This window comes from Spinacia oleracea, chromosome 2 (assembly GCF_020520425.1).
Source record: "Spinacia oleracea cultivar Varoflay chromosome 2, BTI_SOV_V1, whole genome shotgun sequence".
NCBI lineage: Eukaryota > Viridiplantae > Streptophyta > Magnoliopsida > Caryophyllales > Amaranthaceae > Spinacia > Spinacia oleracea.
Genome location: NC_079488.1, coordinates 81,205,345 through 81,223,393, shown reverse-complemented (window position 1 = coordinate 81,223,393; position 18,049 = coordinate 81,205,345). Strand labels below are relative to the sequence as shown.

At 37.8% G+C, this 18,049-nt stretch overlaps 2 protein-coding genes across 2 annotated transcripts; one reads left to right on the top strand and one right to left on the bottom strand.

The window, feature by feature from the left end:
* Nucleotides 1-3,502: 3,502 nt before the first annotated feature.
* LOC130467569 (uncharacterized) lies at nt 3,503-4,634 on the bottom strand. The gene is made up of 3 exons (XM_056836114.1): nt 4,479-4,634; nt 3,697-4,379; nt 3,503-3,653 (listed from the first exon to the last, which is right to left on the bottom strand). The coding sequence occupies exons 1-3, from the start codon at nt 4,632-4,634 to the stop codon at nt 3,503-3,505; spliced, it is 990 nt and encodes a 329-aa protein (XP_056692092.1).
* Nucleotides 4,635-6,712: 2,078 nt separating this feature from the next.
* On the top strand, nt 6,713-10,930 carry LOC110792262 (uncharacterized). Its single transcript, XM_021997076.2, has 3 exons — nt 6,713-6,987; nt 9,252-9,416; nt 9,525-10,930. Exon 3 carries the CDS (start codon nt 9,608-9,610, stop codon nt 10,694-10,696), a length of 1,089 nt encoding a protein of 362 aa, XP_021852768.1. The 5' UTR covers nt 6,713-6,987; nt 9,252-9,416; nt 9,525-9,607; the 3' UTR covers nt 10,697-10,930.
* Nucleotides 10,931-18,049: the final 7,119 nt, after the last annotated feature.

The window sequence follows — 18,049 nt, the reverse complement described above, 5'->3', positions numbered from 1 at the left end:
CCCCAAGAAAGCAGTATTTCAGTAGTAGCAAGTCTATTAAGAGCATCCAACCAGGTCACAAAAACACTTCTTGGACTAGCTTTGTTGTGCAAATCACCCTTCTCCATGGAACTTTAATATGTTGTACCTGAATTGATTTTTACACCTTCCTAATAGAGAATTTAGCAATAACATTAGTGTTTTCCAACCACCAACTTGATATACTATTTCCCTGCAGCCAAAAGTTTTCTTCAATGCCCAAGAATAAGAATTAGGAATACGACAACTCAAAGGGTCCTGCCCCTTCATATAGTAGCCATCTGCCCATTTTACCCACAGTTTATCTTTTTTTAAAGCTAGAGCCCACATCAGTTTGGTAATAGAAACCTTATTCCAGTCTGCAATGTTCTTGATATTCCACCCACCTACTAACTTATGGAGATACAATTTCTCCCAAGCCACAAGAGCTTTCTTTGAATTGACAGTATTTCCTGTCCACAGAAAGATCCTGCAGAATGCCTCAACTTCCTTAATAATCTTTTTAGGCAAAATGAATATTTGACACCAAAAAGCCTGCATCCCCAAAATAATTGTTTTGATCAGCGGGAGCATTCCAGCATGAGATAGGTATTTAGCTGACCAGATTTAGCTCGAGCTAAAATTTTATCTACTAGATGTTTACACTAATGGTAGTTCAATTTCATAGGAGACAAGAGAACTCCTAGATATTTAAAGGGAAGACTGCCTTCTGTAATTCCCCTAGAAGCTAGCATTTGATTCTTAACAACAGTAGGCACACCACCAAGATAAATGTTACTCTTGGTCATATTAGCTTCTAATCCTGAAGCAGCAGAGAACTTTTGAAAAGCACCCAACATGAGTTGAACTGAGATCACATATTCTCTGGCAAACAAAAGTAAATCATCAGCAAACATCATGTGAGTGATGTTGTGCCTTTCACATCTTGGATGAAAAATAAACTATGGGGTTTGCTTTAGCTGATTCATGCACCTGGACATATATTCCATCCCTAAGACAAACAGAAATGGAGATATGGGATCTCCTTGTCTCGGCCCCTTCTTTGCTTGAAATGAGGGAGTGGGCAACCCATGATTAACATTGAGTAAGTGGCTGTAGTTATATAAGCAGGCCATCACCCACTTTATATAAAACCCAGGAAAACCAAACTCCTGCATTACAGTTTCAAGGAAAAACCACTCAATAGACTCATATGTCTTCTTTAGGTTAATTTTTAGAACACACCTAGGAGAGATGTGAGCCCTGCTATATCCTTTAATAAGTTCAGTAGATAGAAGCATGTTATCAGCTATGTACCTTCTTGGAATAAAGCCAGACTGACAATCACTTACAACCTCTGTGATCACCCCTTGCAACCTAGAAATAAGGATTTTGGAAATCAACTTGTGAACAATAGAATAACAGGCTATAGGCCTGAAGTCCTTCACTTGAGAGGCATTAACAATCTTTGGCACTAGCTAGGGTTATACAGATACAATTCACCCCACTGTACATCTTCCCAGTGTGAAAAAAATACATCATTGCACTGTAGACATCCTCTTTAATGATGTGCCATGTATTCCTAAAAAACACAACATTGTACCCATCAAGGTCTGGTGCTTTGCTATCATCTATAAACTTCAAAGCTCGATCAATTTTAGCAGTAGTGACAAGCATACAAAGAGCATGAGCAACATCAGGAGAGAGCCTAGAACCACTCTTAAGAAGGGGAATATCATCCTTAGGTAAGACCACTGCAGCATAACCAAGAAGATTCTTATAGAGCTTCTGAATTTCACCTGCTATATCAGCAGGGTCAGTGAGTTTCACCCCTTGATCATTTCACAACACATAGATCTTGTTAATGCTTGTTAATGCTTCTTCTTTGTTTTACCGAGGCAAAGAAAAACCTGGTATTAGAGTCTCCATTAGCTAGCCAGTGAATCCTAGCTTTCTGCCTTAAAGTGGATTACTCAACAGATAACTATTTTTCGAGCTTCTCAATATGGCTTTTTTCATCAATTTGCAGACTCATATCAGAAGGGTCATCTAGTATTTGTGATTGAATTATCTCCAGCTCTGGTTGAGCAATGGAAATATTCTAAGTGATCCCAGCAAACTCTTCACTATGTAGTTTCTTAAGTTTAGCGTCATGCCTTTTCAGCTTAAACCAAACTCCACTAAGAGGCAGTCGCTATGTTTATTTCGTATCTGCCCTTTTCTTTTCGTACAATTTTCTTTACTATACATGTTGTTGTGGAATTATAAACTGTATTACTACTCTTGCTTCCGTCGGGATAAATCCGACCCCTTCCCCTATTGCCACCTACATATATCGGATATTTTAAGAAGTGAACATCTTTTTTAGTGGCAGGGTCCGGGGCAAGAATAGGAAAGGTAATTTCACTATATTTTTGACTAGGAACAAGACCTATCACAAGAATTTTTTTTATTGGGGAAATAACTCTGAAAAGAAATACCACTCACAGGTTTGTCCAGTCAGTTGTAACCATCTTCTCAAATTGAGAGTGATCCTCTAGAAAATTAAAAAAAATTAAAGGCCCCCCTCCTTTTTTATGATCTCCCCCAAACTGAATCAAAAGAGGTGAGTGGTTAGAGATGGAGGGATTCATGTAATCAACAGAAACTTGATCATATTTAAGCATCCAACTCCCGTTACCTAGAGCTCTGTCAATTCAACTTGCAACCCTATCAACACCAAGCCCCTTATACTCCAGGAGAAGAAACGCCCTGTAGCTCTAAGTTCAGTTACATCAGTAATGAACAAAAAAGTGTTAAAAAACCGGAGTGTCATAACCAGTAATACCAGCTCCATTGAGCCTATCATTACTATTCATAACTGCATATAAATCACCTAAAATAAGCCAAGGGGCAGCCGTCATAGAGGCAATAATATGAGTAAGAGCACTCCACAATGGCTTTCTAGTTTCTACAGTATGTAATCCATACACAGCTGTGAAAAAGCAAATACGCGCCTTCCCTTTGTTATTAAACAATTCCCCATGAATGAATTGCTCATGAGTAACCAAGATAGACACGGAGATATTCATCAACCTCCAGCCTAACCAGATTCTACCCCAAGATTACAGTGAGAATTACAGACCCACTTCCATTAATTTCCAAACTTCTGCTGGATTTTAACTCTATTTTTTAGTTTTTACTCTGGTATCCACAACAATAATAACATCAATATTATTATCAGACAAAAACTTCTTAAGATTCCTAGTCTTCATAGGGTCATTTAGACCCCTAACATTCCAAGAACAAACAATCATTTGGGGGGGGGGGGGGAGGGGGGGAGTGTTACCCAGGGGGGGAACAAACAATCATTTGGGGGGGGGGGGGGAGGGGGGGAGTGTTACCCAGGGGGCTCCCCTTCATTCTCCTCATCACTAGTCTCCTCTGCCTCATCTTGCACCATTCCCTGTTGATTCAAAACCCCGAAGGAGTTCTGAATGGGTGTTTATGAAATAGGCATTTTGCCTTATGTTTGCCTGGTCTTCCTAGCATTCAATCTCCATCCAGCATCATCTCCAGACTGAACAGTTGAAGTAGTACCTATAGGAGTATGGACAACTACATGACCACCAGTAGGAAGTTGTTGCACAACCTCTGAAGCAACCTTCTTAGGGACCCTTTCTTCACAACTTTCTTCACAGGTTATTTGTCTTTAACAACCTCTTTGTTTTTATTCTCACAATTGTGACCAACAAGACAACATTTCTTATAATATGCTGCCTTCCATTCATGATAACAGGTTGGATAAAATCCCTCCCATTTGCATCAGCAACAATAATGCTAGACGGAAATGGCTTGGTAATATCTACTTCAATGAGTACTCTAGCAAAGAAAATTCTCATCTGTTGTGTGGTGCACTCATCAGCAAATAATGGCACCCCCATTACACTACTCATCCTACTAAGGGAGTCTTCCCCCCAACAGTTGAGAGGAAGATTGGGAAACCTCACCCACAAGGGAATCACTTTTAACACTTCATCATGAAAACTAAAATGGGCTGACCAACGCTTAATGATTGCATGATTACCAAAAAAGAACTGAGGTCCTGCAAACAGAATTTCATTCCTATCATCCACGGTGTTAAAATTCAGAAAAAAGTATCCATCATCATGTAAGAAAACCTTAGGAGTAGCAACATGGTTCCACTCTTTAGCCATAAATCTCATTACATAAGCAATAGTTGGGGTTTCTCCTAGCACAAACATCACAACTGCATTCTCCCATTTTTCTATGCATTTGTCCACCTCAACCTGTTGCAACTGAGGAATGACCTTACTCTCAGTACACACAGGCGCAATATAATTCAGAGTTTTCCCTTTGGCAGCAAGAGTACTACTCCGTACCTTTGAACATATTAGTCCAAGGTTCAGGAGTTCACTGGGTTCCAACCCCCATTTGTAATCGTTTACTAACTATTAGCGCAGAACCCAATCTAGAATTACCAGTCTCAGGAATGGCATCCAACACTCCAGTTCCAGCAATTCTAGTCGGTTGCACATTTTAGAAGAAAATAAAACCTCATTGTATTCACGAATTACCTCCTGGAGTCGAATCGGAACAGGTCCTGCACTTGGATGAACTAGCCCAGGGTCAACCATCGATTCCGGTTCATTCATATTGAAAGGGTCTTCCAATATTGCAAGAGTTGAGGAACGCTCTAGGTTTCATGTTGAAGGTCATTATGTTGCTCAATGTGTTCATGAGAGTCATTTCCATTATTGCCTGATATAAAAGCTTGCGTCGTCTTCTGCTTCTTCTTCCCCATCAACGAAGTAGGCGCAGGATAAGAGAGTCACCTTAACGTGCACCGCTCACCATGAGAGAGAGAGAGAGAGATTCTTTTTCTTTTCTTTTTTAATTTTTATTTTGATGCATATTTTGACGAATGTTAGTGTTTTGTAAGTGGTTGTGGCGAATAAATGGATGAAAAAAAGTTTGTTGGAAGTTTAATGGATCTTTTTGGAGAGAGAAAATTTCTGACTTTTTAGAGAGAGAAACTTTATGGAGAGAGAAAGTGGAGTTTTAAAATGATTTTATTTTAAACCCTAGATATAAGTTTTATTTAATAATTGTACTTGACACATAGAGGGTACACGTACCCATAGATGGATATACCCTGGTATAGCCATTCAGAACCATTATATAGAATTGGATGTATCTCAAAAAGTCCAAAATACATGCTTTTACAGTTTCCCTACTATTGTGGCTAGGATCTCTTCAATTTTTATTTTACTGTTTTGTCTAAACTCATGCGGGGTAAATAATACTCGTATTATCTTATCTTAATATGGAGTAATTTAGTTTTATATCTTATCTTCATTATGTGTAAATGATTTAGTGATGGTTGTATATTAATTATGTATAAATAATTTACCTTAATAAGGAGTATTTGAAGTTGTACCACAAAAATAAAAATAAAAATAATTGTTTGAAATATGTCAAGACAAAGTTAAAGAGAACAAAGTCTAATATGAACTCACAATTCTATTTTTATGAGAGTGATGGATAGCTTAGTTGGTTAGAGCTTCCATCCCGGTTCCAAGTGATCCTGGGATCGATTCTCATCCCCGCCCTTGTGGCTCATTTGCACAAAAAAAAAACAATTCTATTTTTATCATCCCAAAACTAAGCAGGTCATTTTCTCAATTTAAAACTTATGATAATTCTTCATCTTCTCCATGATACCATTAGTTATATTATTCGGATAAATATTACTCCGTACTTTGAATCTATGAACTAAGTCTATGGTATGATATAAATACTTAGGTAATGAAGGACATTTATGTCTCTAAGATCATCACGTATTAATCTTTAATTAATTATTAGTATGTCATGATAAATTTCTATGTATAACTTGTAAGTAATTATTCAAGAACATGTCACAGATAGAGTACTCCATACTACGTACATTGTAGTTAGTAATTCGTAATTTAATATTTCCACTATTTTAAAAGTTATACAAAGTTTTCTTAGTGAAAGTACAATAACATTTTGGCACGTGCATGATCCACATTTTGCGATTCTTATTTCCTATTATGAGTGACTCTAGTGTTTTTTTTTTTGTTTGTTTTGTTGATGTACTTTGTAAACCTTTTAAAATTAATGTACTCTGATCAGATGTCAAAACTAAAAAACGATTCGCCTTAACGAAATTTCCCCTCGATTCTCCTCTACCCTAGGCGAGTTTACAAGGAAACGACTTTCAACACCCTAGCTAATGGCTAGATCGATCGGTTTCGGGTCAAATAGGCAAGAGTTAACTAAATATCAGATCGACCAAATAGAAGGTTAGAAGAAGGCCCGGGGCTAGGGTGAGCTGAGGGGGGACTTCGATATGGTTTTATTTTGTTCATCGTATCGGAGGTTATGTTCTTATCAAATCAAAGGCATATATTCATGGGAATTGGTACATCCGCGTGCGATGAGGAGGGATCAGTGGTCGGGAGGTGGGAACTTTCTAGAATCTTAGAGAATACACTCAACTTCCACTCCAAACTCATCCAAATAAGTGTAATTTTGTAAGATGAGCTTTATTTTTTTTTCCAAAACAAAAAGTATTATCGCATTGTAAATTCTCTTTCTATAAATACAATAGTTTACTTTGAAAACATACCTCAAGAAGAAGGCGATTCCGAATGTTAATTTTACTTTTAATTATGCTTGACTTATAATTGATTTAGATAATTTTAAAAAAACATCACCCCAAATTTAGCTTAATCATCTACATTTAAGCATATTCGAACATGGTTAAGTAGTAAAAATCCGTCTGATTAAGCACGTGCCACGTGCGACATGGTCAACCATTGGAACCTTGTCCTTGATAGCTGAAGGACGAAGAAAAGAAGAAATGTCCGCCATTAATAAGCTGCTTCCATTTTCTCCCTCCTCTTTCTTCTTTAGCTATCTGGAAAAGACTATCCAGCTCTTCATATCCAACTTCATCAATTTCAGGTAACTTATTTTCCTTTTTATGCTTTTTTTGGTTGTTTTAGCAGAAAGTTCACATTTTTATTATTAATTTTTGTATTAAATGTTCTGGGGTATGAATTTTCTGCTTTGATCTTGTTTTTTTGGGTGTTATTATTACAAATCTTGATGAATTATGAAGCTCATATTCTAGCTGAAAGTAACTTCATGGTTAGCTAAAATTAGAAAGGTTAGATCTTTGACCTTATTTCCACTTTTGGGGGTTATGTCTTATCTCTTGTCTGAGCTAATTTTGTGCTAATATGGTCTAGATAGTATAATTTGCTCATTAGTTAGGAAAGAATCCTAGAAGGGAGAAAGGAAATATTCTTTAATTCTCTATTTTTGTGAGAGAATTTCTGAGATTACTTCAGAAATGAGCAATCTTGTTGCCCTACTTTGTGTTGTTTGACTGATAAGCCAGGTTTCTGGGATTTTGCTGAACTCTCGAAAGGATTCCGAATATAGCAATCTTGATGTTTCTTGAGTTAGATTGTATTGAAGTTGAGGGCAATCAGATGATTAGATATTTAGATATGTTGGATGGGTTTAAATCTTAGCAAGAAAGGCTCAAAACGGGTGTTTTTAGGGAATCCTGGGGACCTGTAGGGCCGTGTGGGGGGGGGGGGGGGGGGTATTTTCAGGTCGGTTAGAACTCGAATATCACAGTTGTAGAACTTGAAGTTGCTCTGCTTTACTTCAGAAATGAGCAATCTTGTTTCCCTACTTTTTGTTGTTTCACTGATAAGCCAGGTTTCTGGGTTTTTGCTGAACTGTCAGAAGGATTCTGAATATAGCAATTTTGAGTATGCTTGAGTTAGATTGTATTGAATTTGAGGGCAATCAGATGCTTAGATATGTTGGATAGGTCTAAATCTTAGCAAGAAAGCAGCTGATTCTAGTTCATAAGTATGATATGCTTTAAAGGCGCATAACAGACGCGTTTGGTGAATCTTGCTGACCTGTAGGGGGGCGTTGTGAGGTCGGATAGAACTCCGATATCACAGTTATAAAACTTGGTTTGCTCTTATTTGTAACTTCTAGTAATAAGTTTATCCTATGTGAATCTGCTTGGCCTTGTAGCTGAAAATTTCTAGTTGGTTTGAGCCTACAGAATTTCTGAAGGTGTTACTTGTCTATTGCTTGGACATCGTGACACACGTTTTGATCCATAGAGGGATTTCTGCAAAGGTTTTCACATCATCTAAACGAACATGTAAGACTTACCACATTAGGTAATCAGTCTTTAGGGATTTTGATGGCAAATTGGCACTGCTGATAGCAATTAGCAAGTTGGTGGATACAAGATTATATTTGCATAGTTTCCCCAATATCTTTGATCTTTTGTCAACTTCCATTCAATTGTTGCGACTTATTCTCTTTGCTTCATAAGGTAGGAAGTGAACACGGTTAGGTGCTTAAAAATCTACTGGTTTTAGAATTTTGAAAATTAAATGCAAGAAGAATAGGTGGATGACTGGCAATAACCTGATCAAGAGAACAATAATCTTATATTTGCATATACATAACATTCTGACAGCAGATACATTTTAAAAACCTACTACACCAATGTCCTAGTACTTCCCGACTTTCACAGGATAAAATCACTGGTGATCGTACAGTTCAAAGCTTTTTGCATCTGAATGCTACATCGTGGCTTCAGGAAGCTTAAATTCCCTTAGGTTACACTTTGATGTGGTTATGTATTGCCATTCCTTACATTATCCTATTGCTTATAGCCTTAGACCAGCAGGTTCTCGCATGTTACTTTAGCAGAAGGTGGCTGACACCAGCATTCTTCATTTAGTAAGCTATAATATCCAAATTCCTTCGTTGGTGAACCTTAGAAAGAGCTCCATTAAAGTTTGGTGCCCTTCTCCGAAACTGCAGAAACATTTTCCTGGAACAGTGCCCTATTCTTTATTCTGTTTCCCCTATTTACTGGGAAGACAAAGATGGAGACTTTGGTCATCGAAGGAGTTCCTAGTCTAATGATCTTACAGAATAAGCAGTAATCACCTTCTTGTTTTGCATCCTAGACCATGTTATATGAACTTAAGTAATCACCTTAGGGTGCGTGCCCGAGTATCAAACTCTCTTGGTCTAAAAAAGTGTTAAGCCTGATATCCATGTGCGAATGTTGAAGATCCTAGACTATCTTCTGTGCATAAGCAGCCATAATTGGCTTATAGTCCTTGGAATTTTCATCAACATAAGAAGTTGATGAAGTTACTGTCTCTGTTTTATAGGTTTATCAGACATGGGTTGCATACACTTGGGGTAAGTTTTTTTCCTTCAGTTTGCCACAATCTCGGAGAACAAGTGCTGTCCGTGATGCACTTACTAATAACTGTTGATCGGCTGACTGAATAGCTGCTTCCAGGAATGGGAAAGTGACCAGGTTGTTAATGAAGGTAAGAGTGTTTCCATTTCACTTTTTATGCCTGGTCTAATTGGAAAAAGCCTCTTTTGAGATTAATGGATCAAATTTAATGACTAATCATGTGCCGGAATTTGTGCAGATGAGAGAGATAAACAAAGGCACAATATAGGGGAAGGAAAATATGGTACCAGCATCACCCTTTAGCTTTGATCTGAGTTAATAATGCCCCTTCGACCTCTGCGCCTTCCTAGGCGATCCCCACCTAAGTTTGTCTTCATAATACTCATCCTTCTTTTGCCTACTGTTCTAGTTGGAATTTTCACCCATCACCAGAAAATCACCTATTTTTTCCGGCCTATATGGGACAAACCCCCTCCACCATTTTCCCGTCTACCTCACTTCTATGCAGAAAATGTATCTATGGATCATTTATGTCGCCTTCATGGATGGTCAGTCCGCTCTGAACCCCGGCGTGTATTTGATGCTATCATTTTCAGCAATGAGCTAGACTTAGTTGAGATAAGGTGGCATGAACTCAAACCCTATGTAACCAAATTTGTAATCTTAGAATCCAACACTACCTTCACCGGCATCCCTAAGCCTCTTTACTTTGCTTCAAATCGTGCTCGTTTTGCCTTTGCCGAGAATCAGGTAGTCTATAGTTTCTTGCCAGGGCGTGTTAAAAGCCCTGGGTCCCACGAAGACCCCTTCGAGCTTGAGAGGGAGCATAGAGTAGCAATGAATTACTTACTACAACAGGCAGGTATTTTGTATGGTGACATCCTTATAATGTCAGATGCAGATGAAATTCCAAGCCCACACACCATAAAACTACTTCAATGGTGCAATGAGATCCCACCTATATTACACCTTCAGCTAAAGCACTACATGTACTCATTCGAGTTCCCAGTGGACTACAGTAGTTGGCGGGCAGCAGCCCATATCTACAGGCCATCAACACAGTACAGGCATTCGCGGGTGTCAAACCTTATTCTTTCAGATGCTGGTTGGCATTGCAGCTTCTGCTTTAAGTACCTCCAGGATTTTGTGTTTAAGATGACAGCTTATAGCCATGCTGATCGTGTTAGGAGGAGAGAGTTTTTAGATCACAGAAGAATTCAGAGACTCATTTGTGAAGGGAATGACCTCTTTGACATGCTTCCTGAAGAATATAGCTTCAAGGAGCTGTTTAAGAAGATGGGACCTATTCCTCGTTCTGCTTCAGCAGTTCACCTTCCTGCATTTCTGATTGAAAACTCTGATAAATACAGGTTTCTGCTTCCTGGTGGTTGCGTCAGAGATCCCACGTAAATTTTCATACTTTTGTAGTTGCCTTGAAATGTCGAGTGTACAAGTGTTTTTGAAGTAGTGTTAGCATTAGAGTAGCTGCAAACACAGTATAGCAACACGAGAGACCGTCGTGCACTAATCCGAACAGCAAGGAGATGCTAGCTGGTGTATGAATGTGATCATTAGCCGAGGCCTTCAGTTTATTAATGAACATTACCAGGTGGAATGATACTTTTAGCTGCTGTTTTGTTTTGATATCCATTGGCCTAGAGATAGGTTCCCATCTGTAATTTGTGTTGCCCTTGTGGCTCACTCCGGAGAAAAAGCATTGGTGAAGTGCCGGACGCAACTCTACATGTAATGAATGAAATCAGCATCCAGCTTTGTCACCAGACTCAACAACACATGCAAACACAAGCACCAAAAGCTTTGGGCTCGTCGCTGCGGCTATCTATTATATAGTGCAAAAACAAAACACTCACTAAATGACAAAATAAGCAAAAGGTGGTAATAGGAAAAGACAAAAAAAAAAAATTCAGTACCATTGCAGTACCATTTCTTTTAAAAAAAAAAAAAAAAAACTATTTCGTTAAATTCAGTACCATTTCGTTAAAAAGAGTACCATTTCGTTAAAAAAGTATCATTTCTTTCAAAAAATAGTACTATTTTATTAAAAAAAGGAAAAATTAATTCTAAAAATACAACATCTAAGCGTGCTTAAAATGGATAACTCTTTGTTTAACTAAAAATAACACAATCTTTTATATCTGTCTTCTTTTAAAGGCCCCCCTAATAAATGACTTGCTACAATAGGTAATATGAAAACCAACCTCACAAATTAAACATTTTTTCTTTATATAATTAACAAGAAGATTAAAAATTGTTACAGCATATTACCTATTTTAGCAAGTTATTGTAGAGAGGATACTTTTAAATGAAGATAGGTCCAAAATGTTGTGTTATTTTTAGATAAACATAAAGTCAGTCATTTTTAAGCATATTGCGTAAAGGTTGTATTTTTAGAATCAATTTTTCCTAAAAAAAAGTATAATTTCTCTAAAAAGAAAAGTTAAGGAGTACCATTTCTTTGAAAAAAAGTACCATTATAAGCAAGAGGTCCATGTAGGGATAGGCATGGGTCTACGACCCGACCCAGACCAGATTGGACCTGACCCATTTTTAAGGGTCCGAGTCTAATTATTTGAGACCCAATGGATCTGGGGCGGATCTGGCTCCATGTGTTTAAAAACGGGTCTGGGTCCAATATTCTCAGACCCAGACCCGGTCCAGTCCGGCCCATAGACCCGGTCAATTATTAGGAATTAGAAATAATCTAATTAGATACATGCATGCATTAGTATTTTGGCACTAATTTGCGAATTGTGATATTTTACGTATCGAATGTGAATATGTGATAGTAAATGACGGTTAAATTAATAGCGCGAGAAAATTTTCTAAGACAAAAATGTTAAAAATAAAGACTAACACTAGACCCATTTTTGACACGAGACGCATTAGACCCATTGGATCTGGGTATGGGTTAGAATTTTTCAATGGATCTGGGGCGGGTCTGGATCTTCCTAAAAAATATGGGTCTGAGTCTCACCAGACCCGGCCTAGATCCGGCCCATGTCCATCCCTGTCCATGTGTTTTTTACTGTACAATCTCATTTTCCCTATAAAATTATTTTCATTTCTATTTACCTTAGCTTTTCTATTTGTTATTTGTTAGCAAACAAATAAATAACAGATAGCCGCAGGGACATCCTCCAAAAGGTTTAGCTCACTCACAATACTATAAGCCAAACTGGCCCCATTCAACTCGGCTTTTGTGTTACCAAACACATTAGGTAGTTAACTTTATAGTCATCTCTGCTTTGACATTCACAACAGCTAATGTAAACAGTAAATAACTATTCTCATTGACAAACAAAGCCCAATTGTTGCATTCTCGTAACATTCTCAAATAGGCTACCATATTGTAATTGATCCAACATTCTATCCAAAATTATGATATCCGACTGAAACTCAGATCTTATTATTGAGATATTTTATCTTCCACTCTAACTTCGTCAGCTTCTATAATCCTTGCATCCGATCAATAGCCCAACCAACTGCTGCCACATCATAATCTTTCTTTTAAATTTTCTACTATGGTCCATCAACTAACATAACAAAGGCATTGTCAGCATAATCACCCTTTACAAAATTACAACCAATCTGTTCAAATTGCTCCGTAAGGAGTTTGCGACAATCATTCATTCATTCATTCATTAGTTTCATTTCATTGCCAATCACATTTATCACTTTACATTCCATATAATTAGTGGACATTTCGACTATAGTTAGCTTCACAAAAGGGGACCAAAATAAGGCTAAACCACCCGCAGAAATAGATGCTTCTACATAATCATACTTACCATAATTCAACTTTTAGACAACCAACTAATTACAACGCTATCTGCCTTAGTTTCATTCAAAAACAAAATATGTGGAGAAAATATTTGGATGATCCAGCACAAGTATTGGACTGTAGGGCCATCTGATGTATTTAATCCCCTGCAGTTCCAAGCCATAATTCTCATTGTTCTCCTTGAGGTTGATTAGGCTCAACCTCCAAGACATTTTACATACAAGCAGAAACTGATAAGTTTATATTACCCTCACTCACCATCACGACCATGTTCACCTCTCGTCCCTTAACAAAGCTTCCCTCATACATATCTTTCACAATGTCCTCTATAACCTTCTTGTATTCTTGGCTCTGTATTAAAGATGACTTCATTCCTTTGCATTTCTTCCCTGCCACACTTCCCTCAGTAGACGAGCTTATAGGGTCTCTAGCCATCCTCTTCCTCGCTGGTCTTCCAATTTTCTTCCGTTCATTGTATTGTTCTTCATCAGGCTCCCTCGTCTGAATTGGTTGCTTCACGTTCCATTATGCAGGAATCAGATTTCCACCCGGAAATAATTTCTTAATTCTTCGATATTCCCTCGCCTTCTTCTTTCCCACCTGTACCTGCTCCCTTTCTCAGATTTACCAATCCCCATAGTCTCCTCACAAGGGATAGAAAGCTCAAAACTCGGAACTCTCTATTTAGCTGCCTCCAAATTCACATCTTCAATACCCCTAATCTGATCCTCAATAGGAGCATTGAAATCTTGAGATTTTCAAACTCTTCACGGGGGATATCTCTGATGGGAGAATGGTAAGCGCTAGAAGATCCAAGTTGAAGGGAAGTATGAGAACTTGGAAGTAAAAGAGGAGAATTAGGAGAATCAATGTTACTTAACTCCACCCACAACTGAGACCACGACTCCGACCCAGAACCCGAAAAAGTTTCTTCAGATATGTATCCATAATATCCAAACCCTTGTTGAGGGTTTTGAATATTATCCGGGTTTTCTGGAACTAGGCTAAATATTTCCTCGTGAGTTGGGCTTTGGTGATGGTTTGGATTTTTTGGGCCTCCAACTTGATCATTAAACGGAACTTGATGTGGCTCGTCCCAGTAGTTACCATCATATTGACCATCCATATTTTCGTTCTCACCATCATCTTCTTGAGCCAGACTGTAACTGTCTGAGTTGGGCTGCGTTGATCCTTGCAACTGACCAGGTCCACCAGTCAGGGGACCACGCATTCCAGAAGGTGGAGTGTCTGATGGAGAGCTCGGTGTATGAAGAGAATTACGAGAGATGTAATATGGAGAATTAGTAACACTTGGAATTGTAATTGCGCCTATTGGAAAAGGTGGTTGAGCATTAATATGAGGCAATTTAGCTATTAACTTCCTCATTTTAGGCCCAATTACTGTAGTGGAATTTTTCTCTTCTAAAACAAACTCCCTCGAAAACACAATGTTCCCCCCTATTAAAACGAGAAGGAGAATTTGAAGAAGTTTCCACGTAAAGAACACCTCCCACCCTTTTTCTTGAAAAACTGAGTTTCTTTGGTGGAGAGCTTCTACCGTGTTATATTTTTGGGAGACTCAATTTCTCAATTCCCTTCATCTTCCTCTTGCCACGTTGGATTCCGCTATCTCTTCTTCCCTACGTAATTGGTTGATCTACCTCCATGGACGCTCCCCTTATAGCTTGAAAATTTGAACATGGTGGTACTCTATCAAGCTGCATGGCACCTTTTACCTTCTCTCCTGGTTCTACATTGTACAAATTAGGCATTATATCTGAAGGAAATAATTTCCTTGGTCCAAGTTTGCATTTAATGCCAAGTCTAATAAATGCGGTTCAGTATTAGTTAACAAGTTAATAATTCAGTGAGATCAAGTGATCTGAATGCCTAGCTAGAGGCCGCTTCAGTTCAAGTGGAATTAATAAATCCACAACTTACTCTTGACTAAACCCGTAGGGTCACGCAAATAGTGTGTGAAAGGATCAAGTATTTAAGTGAATATAATATTCATTAAGTACTCTATTTATGGTCATTCGGAAATGATGGATCTTGGTTCAAGTGGGAGCTAAAATCATCAAAAGACAAAGAAATAATATTTACCAAAAACGGAATTATGGTTCATAACTGAAATATAAATATTATCCTAGTGGAAGATATGGCCGGAAACTGAAATATGGTTCGTATCGGAAAATATTAACGGAAATAGAAATATTATCGGAATCGGAAATATTGTCGAAATCGGAAATTTTGTCGAAATCGGAAATATTATCGAAAACGTAAATATTGTTCGAATCGAAAATAAATTCCGGAATCGGAAAACAAATCGGAAGCACGACGAGCGACTGCTCAACGAGCAAGCGTGCAAGACGCAAGGCCTGACGCCTAGCAGGCATGCGCTCGCGGAGCCACAACGATGGGCCATCAAGCGCAACAACAATGGGCTAGCAGACACAGTGTGGCCTGCAAGCATTGTGTGGGCGGCAAGCACAACGCAGCAGCGTGGGCCTCAAGCCACGCATGTTGCAGCAAAGCCCAGCCGACCTTGCCTTGCTTGCTTGTGCGACAAGAAGGATTGGGCGCCAAGCCTACTTGCGCGGCAAGTAGCTTGGGCCTCAAGCTAGCGTTTTCCTAATCCTACGTTAATTAGAATTCTAGGATAAATCTAATACTTAATTAGTGTTTGGTTATTCCTAGAATACTAAGTAGTTATGTTTAACTAGAATCCTAATGGGTTTAGTTAATCGATTCATAGTAGGAATAAACTTCTTTATTTCCACCCAATAAATATGAGGTTCATGACCACATATTTAAATTAAGCTTTGAAAATACATTAAATTCAATAGGGTTTAATATTTTCCTATCACATATTGTGAAATCCCGATTGCATAAAACCTTAGAGAATATCCTAGTTGGTTAAACCTAAAGGCGGATCCGAACGTGACGTGGACTATCTACGGAGGGGCAACATTTGGATCTCTTTACTTGTTCTTGTTCGGTTCGGGAGCAGCTAGGGAAGGCACGCATCACATAGTATGTATACTAAATTATGCTAATTGACTATGCGACAATTAATTTGGATTCCTGGCTTTATGATTTTTCCGCATGAATTATATTGTTCATAACCTAACAGTGGTATCACGAGCCTCTAATTAATCCCATAATCAATTAAAGTTAACATGGATTAAATTCTATAAATTTGCAAAGAATAAAAGGGGTGAATTGATTTGGCGTAATTAGTTGCAAATTTGTGCGATTATTTAATTATATGTTCGCAAGATTTTCGGCAGTTTTGTCAATAATGGTCGAAATCTTATGTTTTTATAGTGTATTCCGCATGTAAACGATGTTTTAAATTTTTTTACAAAAGTGGTAACTTCGAGCCGAACCCAGAATTCTCAAATTTGAAGCCTAACTATGACTTTTCGGAGGTTTTAGTTTTACGAACGCAAAATTTGTAAATTTTATGATGTTAAAATAAATATTTCTAATCTTGTATGTAAATCTTGAACTAATAATTGACCTACTGCATATGTTTAACAAATTTAAGAACTAAATTCGTTAATTATACAACCTAATTTGTAATTATAATTAATTTGTTAATAATTTGAAATTTGTTTTGATTTCATAATTAATTGATAATTTAATTGGGATCCTATGATTAAAACCACCATAGAAATTTGTTAAAATTGGAATTATAAAATTTTTATGAACCTAGATTTTAATCCCTAAAGATCATATAAACGAAAAATTGTTTTAATTAATAATTTTTTGAATTTTCGCCTAAATTTATGATATATATATATATATATATATATATATATATATATATATATATATATATATATATATATATATATATATATATGAATTATTAATTTGTCATGAAATTTAAAATTATAAAATTTTCGATTTTTAGATATAAAACCTTCACGGACTTGCACGCACAAAGCAACGGAAAGCCTAGTGTTACCCTTAAGGGTGTTGCAATGGTGCGGGTATGCGACGACGAGCAAGGGAGCTCATCTCCCATGCGGTGCTATGGCAGCGAGCAAGGTACATACGCACGCGCTGGGTCTACGGCTTGTGCAGTGTGTACGTTGTGCGAGTGAGCGAGTAAGGCGAAAGGGGTAGCGCGCGCACATGAGCAACGAGCGCTGGCGAGAGGCATCGAGCAATGTCCTCGTGCCATGCGCGTCTTCCTGCCCTGTGTAGCGCCCAGTGAGCGATGGAGATGAGGCATCGAGCGATGCCCTCGTGCCATGCGCGCACGCCCATCAGTGCTTGCGCGCCCAACGAGCGTCGGTGCGAACCAGCGAGCGCTGGCCTAGGCGAGGCTGTGTGATGGATTTGGGCCATGTGTGCACTTGCTAGCGACGATGCTGCCTTGGCGAGGCATGGGCCTTGCGCCCATGTGCCTTGCCTTGGCCCAATAGTTGGTTTTAATTTTTCGTTGAGCGAAGGATTTAATTAATTTTAATTCCGTGCTTATAATTTTTCTCGGAATTTAATCTTGTTAGTTTAATTATTATAATTAATTTTATCTTAATTATTTAATAAAATTAAAACCTTGATAAAATTATAATTAATTAATTTTAATCAAATGAAAAATAATAAGGGATTTAAAATTATTTTATATGAGCTTTAAATTTTATTTAAATTTGTTGTTTCCGGTTGGACTAGGAAATACATTTTATCTTTAAAATTGGTAAAGCATATAATTCTTGATTTGAGTGGGAGCTTTTATTCATAATTTCTAAACTTTTGATTAGGTCCTTATTCCTTTAAGGTTAACAACTTGATTAGACCTGATAAGGTCAAATAATTTGTAGATTCTTGAGCCTTGATTATTTGTTGTAAATATTTATGTGATGCATATTTTTCTGCTAACTTGCTAAGTGGGCCATTCATTGATAAATGAATGGGTGAATGGTATATTGAAAATATATTTTTTTGCAGGT